Source organism: Chanos chanos, chromosome 7, assembly GCF_902362185.1.
Source record: "Chanos chanos chromosome 7, fChaCha1.1, whole genome shotgun sequence".
NCBI classification, from domain to species: Eukaryota; Metazoa; Chordata; class Actinopteri; order Gonorynchiformes; family Chanidae; genus Chanos; species Chanos chanos.
Window position 1 is genome coordinate 7,949,034 of NC_044501.1, and position 13,630 is coordinate 7,962,663.

General features: G+C 43.6%; 1 protein-coding gene across 5 annotated transcripts in view; it reads right to left on the reverse strand.

Annotated features, from left to right (window-relative positions):
• pnpla6 (patatin-like phospholipase domain containing 6) overlaps positions 1 to 13,630 on the reverse strand; it is a 29,717-nt gene that overhangs the window by 1,273 nt on the left and 14,814 nt on the right. For 4 of the 5 annotated variants that reach the window (XM_030780927.1, XM_030780928.1, XM_030780925.1 and 1 more), the window contains exons 21-33: positions 13,566 to 13,630; positions 13,392 to 13,455; positions 12,995 to 13,163; positions 12,463 to 12,645; positions 11,652 to 11,770; positions 11,255 to 11,411; positions 10,821 to 10,937; positions 9,797 to 9,866; positions 4,777 to 4,893; positions 2,767 to 2,915; positions 2,206 to 2,358; positions 1,758 to 1,874; positions 1,277 to 1,364 (exon numbers count right to left, since the gene is read on the reverse strand). The exon at positions 13,566 to 13,630 is cut by the window's right edge and continues 85 nt beyond it. In XM_030780927.1, coding sequence (XP_030636787.1) covers positions 1,277 to 1,364; positions 1,758 to 1,874; positions 2,206 to 2,358; positions 2,767 to 2,915; positions 4,777 to 4,893; positions 9,797 to 9,866; positions 10,821 to 10,937; positions 11,255 to 11,411; positions 11,652 to 11,770; positions 12,463 to 12,645; positions 12,995 to 13,163; positions 13,392 to 13,455; positions 13,566 to 13,630 — 1,568 coding nt within the window. Of the gene's footprint in view, positions 1 to 1,276; positions 1,365 to 1,757; positions 1,875 to 2,205; positions 2,359 to 2,766; positions 2,916 to 4,776; positions 4,894 to 7,290; positions 7,408 to 9,796; positions 9,867 to 10,820; positions 10,938 to 11,254; positions 11,412 to 11,651; positions 11,771 to 12,462; positions 12,646 to 12,994; positions 13,164 to 13,391; positions 13,456 to 13,565 lie in introns of all 5 variants that reach the window. The other variant, XM_030780926.1, reaches the window with a different exon arrangement.

Consider the following 13,630-nt stretch of genomic DNA (forward strand, 5'->3'; position numbering starts at 1 on the left):
GTATAAGCGTATATAAGGGACAGTCGTGTGTAAATCATTGGTATAAGGGTATATAAGGGACAGTCGTGTGTAAATCATTGGTATAAGGGTATATAAGGGACAGTTGTGTGTACATCGTTGGTATAAGGGTATATAAGGGACAGTCATGTGTAAATCGTTGGTATAAGGGTATATAAGGGACAGTCATGTGTACATCATTGGTATAAGGGTATATAAGGGACAGTTGTGTGTACATCGTTGGTATAATGGTATATAAGGGACAGTCATGTGTAAATCTTTGGTATAAGGGTATATAAGGGACAGTTGTGTGTAAATCATTGGTATAAGGGTATATAAGGGACAGTTGTGTGTAAATCATTGGTATAAGGGTATATAAGGGATAGTTGTGTGTAAATCATTGGTATAAGGGTATATAAGGGACAGTCCTGTGTAAATCATTGTTATAAGCATATATAAGGGACAGTCGTGTGTAAATCGTTGGTATAAGGGTATATAAGGGACAGTTGTGTGTAAATCATTGGTATAAGGCTATATAAGGGACAGTCCTGTGTAAATCATTGTTATAAGCATATATAAGGGACAGTCCTGTGTAAATCATTGTTATAAGCATATATAAGGGACAGTTGTGTGTACATCGTTGGTATAAGGGTATATAAGGGACAGTCACGTGTAAATCTTTGGTATAAGGGTATATAAGGGACAGTTGTGTGTAAATCATTGGTATAAGGGTATATAAGGGACAGTCGTGTGTAAATCATTGGTATAAGGGTATATAAGGGACAGTTGTGTGTAAATCATTGGTATAAGGGTACATAAGGGACAGTTGTGTGTAAATCATTGGTATAAGGGTATATAAGGGATAGTTGTGTGTAAATCATTGGTATAAGGGTATATAAGGGACAGTTGTGTGTAAATCATTGGTATAAGGGTACATAAGGGACAGTTGTGTGTAAATCATTGGTATAAGGGTATATAAGGGACAGTTGTGTGTAAATCATTGGTATAAGGGTACATAAGGGACAGTTGTGTGTAAATCATTGGTATAAGGGTACATAAGGGACAGTTGTGTGTAAATCATTGGTATAAGGGTACATAAGGGACAGTTGTGTGTAAATCATTGGTATAAGGGTACATAAGGGACAGTTGTGTGTAAATCATTGGTATAAGGGTATATAAGGGACAGTTGTGTGTAAATCATTGGTATAAGGGTATATAAGGGACAGTTGTGTGTAAATCATTGATATAAGGGTATATATATGTCAAGGTGTTGACTGACCATCTGCAGCCAGGTAACTCTGTACAGGCTCAATACGGGACACGATCTCAGCCAGATCAGTAAAGTCTGCACCAGGACACGTGCACGTCTGTGGCCAGCCGAGAGAGTGAGAGAGAGAGAGAGAGAACCACAGGTAAAAAGTGGATGAGACTGAGAGATAAATGGGTGAATTAACAGTTAATTAGCAACATTGACATGAACTTAGTTAACAGAACTGAGACAAGAAAAAAAACAAAGGGCAATGGAAAAAAACCAGAAGCACAGATGACGGCAGGTCACGTGAGAGAAGCAAACAGAATATTCATTAGGGAGTCTCTGCTTGCTGTCGTTTGGAGACGACAGTGTAACACTCTGCAATTAACACTCTTTACCGTTGGATCAACCTCTTTTCACTTTCATCAGCACTGGCCATCAACAGCCTAAACAATCTTCTAACTCTTGTAACTGGTAGAGGTGACGGCTACAAACACGGTAAACTCACATCTGTCTTCTTGCCGTCATTGTAGTCTGCTGAGCGATGGTCTTTAAGCATCATATCTATGATCTCTCCACGAGCCCAGCCGTCAAACAACACCTTGCCGTGTTGATAGCCCACGTCCTGCGCGCACGCGCGCACACACACACACACACACGCACACACGCATACATAAAGACATATAATACATGTAAACAGAGATACACCATGCCACTAAGAACTGGTCTTAAAAAAATCAGTTTGGCTTTGTCATGCACATTTCCATTGTAATTAAGAGGTTCAATGCATTAATTTCCCTGTAATCAGTTACAGGGAAACAAGCTGAACGCATTTTGGTTATCATGTATTTGCACTGTTACTGGGCTAGGTTCAGCTAAGATAAGTAAGGCTTCCGGTAGGAGGAATAAATTCTGCAACCCTGTGAATTTTGAGAGGGGACTCTTTCCAAACTCACATAGATCTCGTCGAACTTGCCGAAGTCCATGGTCTTGAATCGGTCGATGGGCGGACGGATGTACTCGCAGTACGCGCTCTTTTTGACCAGTTCCAGCTGTCGCACACATGAAACGTAGGCCAGCCGGGACTGGATCTCAGCCATGTCAGGCACCTGGAGAAGACAAGGCAGCACCTTAATGTAACACATTCCCTTACACAGCCTAGCAATGCTAGTCTTGGGTTTAATGCTCAAATATTTTACAGTGCCCTGAGTCATCGAATCCAACCAGAATTTTGCTCAGCCAATGGTGTTGCTTCTGGTGAGAGAAGATGCTTTTTTTGAACCAATCACTGTCTAACTCACTGATTCTGCTTATGTTTACATTTTTTCACGGTAAAGGCCTTCATGAATCTCTCTCCAGTATTTGGGTGTTCTTTAAGAAGTTTCTAGAGGAATTTATTATTTTTCTCCTGTCTCACTCTTTCGTAAACTTTGGCACCCCTACATAAAGGCGAGTGTGCAGTTTGACTGACCGCTAAACTCGGACAATCCTGAACAATTCATGATTAAAATCCTTACTTTCACTTTCTCTGCCCAGGGGTTAATCCGTTTCCACAGCAGCCACCAGCCAGAGAGGCTGTCGCCATAGTTACAGAGGTCAGTCTCATCCTGGCTACCCACGTCGATGGCGATGACCGTCTTGGTGCCCATGTTTCGGGCGATGTCCGCTGTGTGATGTTAGAGTCGCCAACGAGCAAATGCAAAGACACGCAATAACACGCAGTCCAGAGAGAACGAAGTCATTATTATTATTTCATATCAAGTATACGGTTTAATACACACATAAACACAGACACAAACAGACACCAAAACTCACACCAATACTACAACCAGAGAAACAGGCTGCATTACCTTATCAGTCTCTGAACTTCTCCATTACAATGCTTTGTGCTTTTCTGACCAATCACTATGTTTTCTTCAAATCTAAATGTTTCATATTTAAAAATGTCATCCAAATGGATAAAACCCTGACATGGATCTAATTTGTTACTGAGGAGGAAAATGATCAATTGGAGTACACAGCCTGTTTCCGGCCTGACTAGGGGGAAAGAGGAGACACGGTAGAGTCGGTTGGTCTCCAACGACGACCACGCCACACCACAGTGTTGACAGGACCGAGATATGATAAGGTTAGAGAACTTCCTTTATAGCGCTCTATGACACGTGGTAATTCAAAGTGAGGATGTAAAGACAGACTGCTTAGTTTTTTTAGTAATAAACTAGATGGATTTGCGGTACATTTTGTCGTTATAAATTATACAGGTCTAATCAACACTGTGGCTCTGGTTACATACCGAAATCGCGACACACGTATGACAAACTGGATCGACCCATGTTTCACAAACTTCTCAACCATCCAATTAGAGTACTCTTGTAAACAAGGAAATTGAGGGAATTTGGAATAGACTGTGAAACATAGTTAGGTGTTTTTTTTTTCTGTGGAGAGAGAATATCAAGCCAAAATCTCCATCGTAATAGTCTCTCTGACACAAAGCCACTGTCAAAAGCTCACCAACACATTAATGTAGTAGGCTGAGCACCACCTTTAAAAATCCTAATCATTCTGCATGCTACAAGAGAAGGTCTGCCTCTTACTAAACGGCTGCGTCATAAATAAATAACATGATAAATTAACGCGCTGCGTAATACTCATCATTTTTAAAGTCTAATCTGAAAAGACTGAGGAAAAACAACATGACTCAGTGAGGAAATAGCTCTGTTCAGTTAACATCGTGTATCATGCAGAAAAACGAAACAAATTGCTGTGCAACACCCAGATAAAAATCATTTTCAGTGTTTTTTTTTGTTTTCCCTGTTCTGATTGAAGGGAGTGTGTCACATGCCATCTGATGCACTGTGGCGTGGTCTTCATTTAGTACGTCTCAGATACATTATGTGGTAATGACGTTTCCCTCTGCAAATCATTATTTCATTCTGTAAATTAACTCTGACGACATGACCCTCCCTCACTCTTCTCTCTGACCAATCACACATCAGACAGCATGATGACTGACACATGATCGCATGGACGTTAATACTTTCCCGTGTGTTTTAGCAGTGGCTGACGGAAATGACAAATTTAGGGCGAATTTAACCTTAAATTGTCATGAATCATCGTCACTCCAATACTGAACCCTTTTGTAGCTTTTTCCGTCTGAATTCAGTGTTCAGTCTGTCAGCAAGAATCTATACATGAGAGGGAATGTCCCCTCAATAACTCGGAAATACCTTGACACTAACATGATCCAGTTTAAGTGAAGTCAAACATCTAAAAAACACGAAAACAGTTTGACAAATAAGACCGACGCATTTACTCTTTATAAAAGCCGTGCTGATTGGTTCCCACTGTTCAGATGGAAAAAGCGTAGCCACTCCAATTACCCTCTCTTTCTCACTCAACGAATTTGTCATACTTACCTGTGACCACGATCATGCCCCATTAAAACCCCATTTCTAAACTTCCCCTGCAGTTACTGAGCCTTCTAGTCCTCAGCTGTGGGGACGGGATACGGAGGGGCATTTACTTGCCTGGGAGGTTGTTGATGTAGCCACCGTCCATCAGTAAGTTGCCGTCTTTGGGGTCGCAGAGGGGCGGCAGGTACCCTGAGAGGGTCATGCTCGCCCGCACATAGCGCCACAGAGAGCCTGGCACACCGGGGGGGGGGGGGGGGGGGGGGGGATAACATCTCAATAACGTCTCAATAATGTCTCAGAAACCTCTCATCAATGTCTCATTGCCTCACAGCCTTTCAAAATCATCTCAGTATCCCCTCAGAAATATCCCAGCATCGTGTCATTGAGGTCCCTCAACGACTTCTCGTGAGCATCATCGACGATCTCGACAGCATCTCGGAAACGTCTCGTCAACGTCTCAAAGTTGTCTCGGAGTGTCAAATTAATAATGCACAGACCATTCGCCCAGCCAGCAAGGAAAGACGTTAATGGTGTGTGCAGCCTTTTGGAGCCTGCTTCACCACTGTGAACCCCACCTCTCTCAACCTGTGTGTGTGTGTGTGTACGAGTGTGTGTGATCACATACAGAGTGCCAGAGGTAGGGTTAACACAGACAAAGTGGAGCAGACTCCAAACTCTGTCTCAAAGCAATCTTCCTGCTCCCTGTGCGGTCAATACTTATGAAATGAAATAGATTTACAAGTACAAATTATTATATTTATAACTAAAATCATGTACCCATCAACCAGTTATCTGTTTTCCACTTATGACTGTACGCCAAAGTGAATAAGACTCCATTCATCTTATCTGCCTTGGTGTAAGTACATAAGTGAATTTCTTGCAGTTATAGTGTCATTGTGCTACACACAGGGCACAGGGGTGGTTTGAGGAGACAGAGTTGAGAGATCTCTCAGTGAACATGTTGGGGCATGTCCAGACTGTCCTGGCCTGTAGTACTGACTCCGAGCCTACAGGTGGCAGGAGAGGTCTAGCTGCAACACGGGTTGGAAGGAGAAGAGGTACCATAAAGAGATATCAAGACAGGTGCATCGATGCATGGAATTCAGAGACACAGGAATGTGGAGTGACAAATTGGAAGGAGAAAAAAAAATTACAGGTAAGGTAGCGACAGAGGCTGAAATTCCCAAAGCTGGAAATTCCACAGAATCCCATCTGTTAATTAGCCAAATTGAATTTCCCAAATCTTCCTAAATGTACTCATTCAAATATATTCGTAGGATCCAGAACACGTATGTTTTTACATTACTGCAGGGACACAGTTTGTTGCAATATTTATTATGTAGTCTGGACAAAGAAAATTTAAGATAAGTTTCAATTTACATGCACACAGCCACCAGCAGGGTGAGAAATAGGGTCAAAGGGCGGTCCCTTTTTGTGAGTTTTGGCCAATGGGAAAAAAAAAGACATGCAAAAGCCAATGGAGAAGCTGGATGAACAACAGATACAGCACAGACACTTTACATGGCCAATGGAAGAGAAACAACCGAACAAGGGGAAAACAGCAACTTCAGAGAAACCAATCGTACACCTATATGATCACAGCAGGGGCCCATTTACAAATTAAATCTAATGTCACATTTCACAGCAAGACTTAAACTATAAATTACTGAAGCCAAAACAAATTTGAGAGAGTAAAGCACATAATTTCACACACACATATATTTATATGAACCTAAGTGGCTTACCATAGCCAGTCTGTGTCCCCAAAATACACAAACACAACAACTGCCAAAAAAATATATATATATATTGTGCCACGTCTGTGGTTATTGATGGACTGATTGAATTTGTGGCCCACTGGCTTCAACTAAAACAAATTACACTTAATCCACATAGTCAAATAATCTGAAATCTGCTCTTGCTTCATCATCATCATCCCCACAATGACAAATGTCCCCACAATGACAAATGTCCTCACTATGCTCATGTGAGGCCTTTCAACCAAAAACACCACAAAATGGATCCGCCTCACTCTTGGAGTAAAGAAAGTGCGCCAGTATATACATGCACATATACCGTGCTTTGCATGACACAGAGAGACCCCCCCCCCCCGCCCCCCCCCCCAAAAACAACAGGACCTTACACGAGGCCTACCAAATGAAAACGAAGCAAAATCAATCAAATCTGAAAGTGTCAGGACAAAGACCATGCATCTCCGACCCAGGGATAAGTACCTGCGTGAGTGAAACAGCCCTGCAAAATCTGTGTAAAGTTACAAAGAGCGGGGGTAAGGTTGGAGAATTCTGGCCAATTCAGAAAGTGGCATGAAAACGGGACGGAAGTTTACTGGGGAAGCGGGAGGACCAGTGACACTCCCTTTCATTCACTCTCTTATTGTGTAAACCAGAACTTTCCTTCCAAACCATGGGCTCCCAACGTCCAACTGGCGAGCGTGGGGTTAATACTGAAACGAGGGTTTTGTGGCGGTGGCGGGGGTGGGGGTGGGGGGGGGGGGGGGTGATGGGGGGTGGGGGGACCGAGTGTTCGGGTGTAAAAGTGGAAGCAGAGGGCGGAGGTGGTACTTTTTATTGTTGTTGTTTTGGGAGAGGGGGGGAACACAGTTCTGACCTGGGACATTGTTTACATAGCAACCATCCACAAGCAGGTGGCCATCCTTGGGATCGCAGAGAGGAGGTAAATAGGGAGTGTAGGACGCACTGGCTCTAACATAGCGCCACACACAGCCTGTCGAATGAAGATGGAGAGTAAATCAAAATGGACAAGCACTCCGCAGGAAGGGGGAGAGGAGGAGACAGGGAACTGATATCTTGGCAGTGGGCAAGTGAAAGACAGAGACAGAGAGAGTGAGAGAGAGAGAGAGAGAGAGAGAGAGAGAGACAGGTACATGATAGATGAAAGACATGGGGAAAGGGGGAGGAAGAACATGTTGAACAACTCCCAAATGGAGAGTGTGCACTTTGCTAAACTACCGATTTAAGCCCTCTGAAAAGACAACCAGGGTCTCTGGAAACAGACCTTAATGGGCTCCGACTCTTACTTGGATTCCTACAGCTAGGCTTTTCTTTCACTGACGTGCTCAGAGGAATAACCATCCAATTTTATTTTTTTTTTACTAAATGTGTGTGGATGTGTGTTAGAAGTTGTGTTAGAGATGACAGAGTGTATGACAAGCCAAAGACAGAAAGAACAAGAAAAACAATGGACAGACAGAGATAGAGAGAGAGCTCTACAGGCTAAAGTTGAGTGTTATGTTACACACACGAGGAGGTTCTTGTGTAGTTGGGTCATGCGGGATAACTAGTCTGTCATTTGCACTTTGTAATTGATGGGAAGACTGAATATCGGCCGTCCATTGGTTGACGATCATATCAATTTTTTAGAAAGAGGTCAAGGACTACACTGTTTCTATTCTACACGGAACATATGTGAAATATCGGTAATTGCACAAAAGCAAGTCAATATAAACTAAGCACTTAGTGGCAGGGTCAGATAAGGTAACAGAGTTGCTTAATCCGATTTCGACATTTAGGCCACATTCCAACGACAGGTCTGACCAAACTTGCCCCGAATCATTATCTGATGCAACTCCACGAAAGCAGCCGCTGAAAATGGGACTCCCTTACTCTAAAAACATTGATTGAAAAAGTGAAGTATCTCTCCTGATTCATGTGTGCTTGGATTAACACGGATTAGCACTACTAGAAGAGGATTTAACAAAGACTTTGCTACAGAAGCGAAGTTAATGGGAACACTTAAAGCGAGGGAATGTTCTGGATCCCACCACCTAGTGACACAAGCGTCTAGAAGCGTCTAGAAGCGTCTCTACGGCTTTTCACGCTGTATATGGCCAATAAACAGAGCGCATGATTCTACAGTATGCAGCACAATGCTATGTTCAGACACTTTCGTTTAGAAACGTTGGACACATTGAAAAAGTTGTGGGAGGGGGGAAGATGCTGGGGGAGGAGGTGTATGGGGTCGACAAACACAGTAATGAGGCATGTTTAGAATGGATGGAAAGGGAAAGAAAATGATTGGACATCGAAAAGCATAAATGGTTGCACAGGAAGGAGTCAAGAGAAGAAGAATGAGAGAGAATTAAAGGGGGGTGGGGGGGGGGGGGCCACGAATAGACAAGCTTGTATCTTGCGGTTAGTCAAGACATGCCAAGATGCAATCCCACAAGCCATTTGGATGAATCAGAGTGACCACCAAGCCATGTAGAGTCCCCCAAATCCAGTCCACTATGAAATGAGTTCATCGCTGGCAAATTTGTGAGCGTATTTGTTTTTACATTGTCAGGGAATAATTCGATAATTTGGAATCGTGCTGCAGAAGAACCTACGGCTCAGAATACTGAAGCTTCGTAATGTTGTTAAGATACATTGATTCGGTGATCCCTATTAGAGTTCTACAGAATTCTAGAATTTTAAAGAAACTTTTCGAGACTGGATTTTGGGGGTCTGCCCCAGAAGCCGGGAAGCTAATAGGATGTCAGTGATCACCCCAAGACTGAAGTTAATGGGCTATGCGTTTGTAAAGGCAAATCAATCAATGTATTAATGATTCAGTCATATGAATGAACAGACAAGCAGGATGGAGTGATTGTTCTTTGGATCTCAGACGTGACCACGAGGGCTCACGTGTATTTGTCTCCTCACGGTCTCATAGCAAAAGACACAGCCACAGAACATGCACATCTGCACATTCAGTTTTAACCATGACACAACCACACCCAGAGCACAGGACCCCGAAATTTAAGTAGTTGATCAGAAGACCGTGAACTCTTATTAAACAAGATTTCACACCGTATAGCATAACATCGATAACATTTTTTTCCTTTGAGAACATACATTAATCATCATGCCATTTTCCCACATTAGTTCTCTGTCATCTTTGAGGGGATGCAGTGTTAACTGTTTATGCTTTCTGAATGCTTACAATGTAACATTGAAAGTGGTTGTACATTCCTTGATAATTGTTATAGCTGAACTTTCTATAATGATACTCCTTATTCAAAAAGTGAAAAGTGCCAAATATAAAACCTTGAGGAACTTTTTTTTTTGGTTTCTCTCAACAGGAAGGAGTGCTCCCTAACTCAGCTGTCACTCACCGTCTTTATGTACCCGCATGGCAGAGGCTGTGATGTCAGTGGTAACATTGAAGTAGGGCAGCCAAAGGTCCTGTCAAAACAGGCAGCAACTTCAGCATCATCAATCATTTTACCGTGCTCTATATGCACAACACAAAATTAAAAGACCGCCACGGAGTGCCCGTCTCTGAGCCGTTTTAACTACATCACAGGGCCAAAAGCATGTGAAATCATGGGCATTAATACAGAGCTGGGCCAAAAGCATGTAATATCATTGGGCATTAATATAGAGCTGGTCCTCTTTCTGATGCTTTAACGGTCCCTGCTGTTCCAGGAAAGCTTTCCACTAGATTTTGCAAAAATTGATGCGGGGATTTGCCTCCGTTCAGTCACAAGAGCATTACTGATTTTGGGCACTGATGCTGGGCGATTAGGCCTGGCCTGCACCCTGCATTCCAATTCATCTCAAAGGTGTTCCATAGGGGGGGGGGGGCGGGGGGTATCATACTGAACCAGGATATGGTCCTTCCCCAAAACTCCTGCCACAGAGCCAGTTGGAAGCACAGAATCATCCAGAATGTCACTGTATTCTTTACCACTAAGATTTCCCTTTCACTGGAACTAAGAGGCCTAGGTTGAAACCTTAGAAACAGCCCCAGGCTATAATTCCCTCTGTACCAGACTTTACTGTTTGGAAAGGTGGCATCCTATAACAGCACATGGAAAGTCACTGATGGGTACAGCCCATTCAAGTGCCAATATGTCTGTGAAGCTGGCATTGCTGTGTACTTCATTTTGTACACCTTGGCAGCAATGGGTGCAGCTGCGAGAGCCGGATCCACCGATTAAAAGGCGTGTCCGCATGCTTTTGGCCATGTAGTGTAGCGTTGACACAGCTTAAACTGTCATATGCGAAAAGACCAGTCAAAACCGGAAAACCACTAGAGATCAAATGTAAATATTAGCGACAACAGTCTTGGTGAGTTGACCTACAAACTGCACTCAACACACAACAAATCGTCCTTCAAAGGTAGTGGCCTAATACCTCAATCTGTTTATCCTCAAACACTTTGGAGATGCTGGTGTTGAAGGCGGAGCCAGAGAACATGGAGGTGATGGGATAGGTCAGATCCAAGACGGTTTTAAACACAGAGTTCATTGCCTAGGGGCAGTACAGAGAGGACAGGAAAGACTTAGACTTCAGCATTACACAGGTTTGTGAGGAGAGCTGTCAGCAGTACAGATGTCAAAGGAAAGGAGATATATAAGGTGGGAAAACAACAATAAAAAGAAAAATATTTTGTCATAGTCCACGAATTCAACTATACAACTGAATTTTCTGACTGCACAAAAAACCCTAGTTGGGGGTATGAAGTTAGTCATTTTAACAGATCAATCATGAAGGACCAAAGCATGGAGTCTATTTATTCCAGTCAGGCTTTTCACGTATTCACGTATTTAAAAGATGGATGACTCTACCTTGGCCCACTCCCGTGCTCGCTGTTTCACTCGAACAGCACTTCTCTCCTCAGCATACAGCGCACCTATAAAGGAACCGATGGAAGTCCCGCCCACTATGTCGATGGGAATCCCTGCCTCCTCCATGGCTTTGATCACGCCTACATGTGAGCAGCCTCTGTAGGATTGACAGCAACACAAACCAATGAAATCACAAGACTTCCCTAGACTGGGAGGAGATCTGTTAAAGTCTACATTTACAATGCTTAATAAAATAAGTGAAAAAGCACAGCTATGAATTAACCTGCAACCGATTCATAAAGCACTGTTTTAGAATACAGTTTTACTAAAGAATTTCAGAACATAATTGTTTATAAATATGAGGAGACATATCAGGAGCCACAGAGAATGCACAAACCTGGCCCCTCCCCCACCCAGCACCAGGGCAATGCTGTTTCCAGTTAACACTCGGGCCAGCCGAGAAAAATCACTGTGTCTGTCCGCAGTCTTCTCAAAGACCTTCTCATAGACCTCCCTCTGTGAAACACACACACACACACACACACACATGCACACATAAACACACACACACACACACACAAGCGCGCACGCATAAACACACACACATATACACACACACAAACATCAGGACGTGATTCTATTCAGTCCAAGCATGGACGAACAAAAACTATTCATACTTCTCTGGTACTCCATGCACATATGTACTTGGTTTTTGGTGGAGTTACATGCCACAGGACAGACATTCAGAGTATTCACAGACACTACTATAAAGCCCATCTGGTGGTCTAATAATTTAAAAAGATATTTTACGAAAAACGATTAAAAATATATAAATATTGCTCCAGTTTGGCTACATTATACATTTCATATGACCTATATGACTCAAAGTGCCAATTTAAAATCAGCACAACACTTTACATAGCTATGTGATACATCGGGACTGGCTGGGAAGAGAAGATTTCACACAGATTTGTATTGGACGTATCCGTCCCTGTTAAGAGAGGCTACGGATTTGACCAAGCTTTCTTACACTTGACTACATTAAGCTTTTATAAGTTCCTGACAGATTTGACGCAGCTGTCTGCTGCAGTACCATCTCTTTGGCAGAGGGTGTCGGACAGACAGTTTTTACAGGGCCCTGTGCCGTGAACAGCATTTATCTGAACTGAAAGCGAAACGTGGAGCGGAGCTTTGGGAGATGTCGGTACCAGTTTGGTGGGGCCGCGTCGAGAGAAGACCCGTCTGGGGCATCTGAGATGGAGGTGACCGGAGCACCAGCTCCGCATGTTCAGCCACTCCACGGTTCTGGACGGGCCCGGGCCGTCCTCGCGGTGCAGCAGAACCAGCTGTTTCAGAGCCCGAACCGCCGTGTTCTCCAACATCTGCTCCAGCTGCGGGGACAAGAACAGAACCAGAGTCCAGCACCGTCACTAGGTTAAACTTGAGAGAGAGGGGGGAGGGTAACTGGAGAGGAACGGAAACTTTAATTAAAAGGCACCCGAGCAAGCGAAAGTCTTGTTTCCTGTAACAGGAGCTGCTAACTGTGGGTGCTCCACCACACTGTAAACTTCTAACCCTCATACCTATTCACAGACTAATAATGGGTTTTAAACTACCGCCTAGCGAGATTATCCCGGCTAATACGGAATTCTTAAGTTTCGTAACAATGCATTTGTACAGCCTAATCATAGCACAGAGGCTGACCGATAGACACACACACACACACACGCGTACACGCACCTGGCCGAGAGTGGGCTCCTGGTCTCCCAGGCCGACGATGAGGATGCAGTCGGCCTGTCTGATACAGCGTTGAGTCCATGGGGTCATGGTGCTGTCTGTCTGGTACAGGACGATACGGTTTATGTCTTCCTGCTGGGCCAGCCAGCCAGACAACCGATACTCATGAATACTGGAGGGGTGGGGGTCAGGGAGGGGGCAGACAAGAGAAGAATTATACAATAATACAATAAAATACAAAACCAAGAGAAGAAATATGAGGAAAAAACATTAAAAATTGTGCTTTTTGTCAATCGGGCACTCTACAATACCACAAAAACATAAATATGTAACATAAATATAACAGGATTAATAAACTTAATACAGTTCCGCGCGGGCCGTGTTCCATCGCTACCCTTACCTGTCCAGAGCAGAGGCTCCGAGTCTCTCTCGAATGATGTCGCTGGTCAGCAGGAGAGTTGGTCCTGTGGTGAAAACAGAAATGAGAGCTCTAATAAAGCTATGATCATGGCTTGCAGAGGCCTCCTCTCTAAAGCACACGCCCACAGCGGATAACCTGACAGGGAGCGAATACCTATGGCACTGAGGGCGTGGCTAAGCTCCAGGTTGAAGGCGTTGATTGGCACTTCGTCGCACACG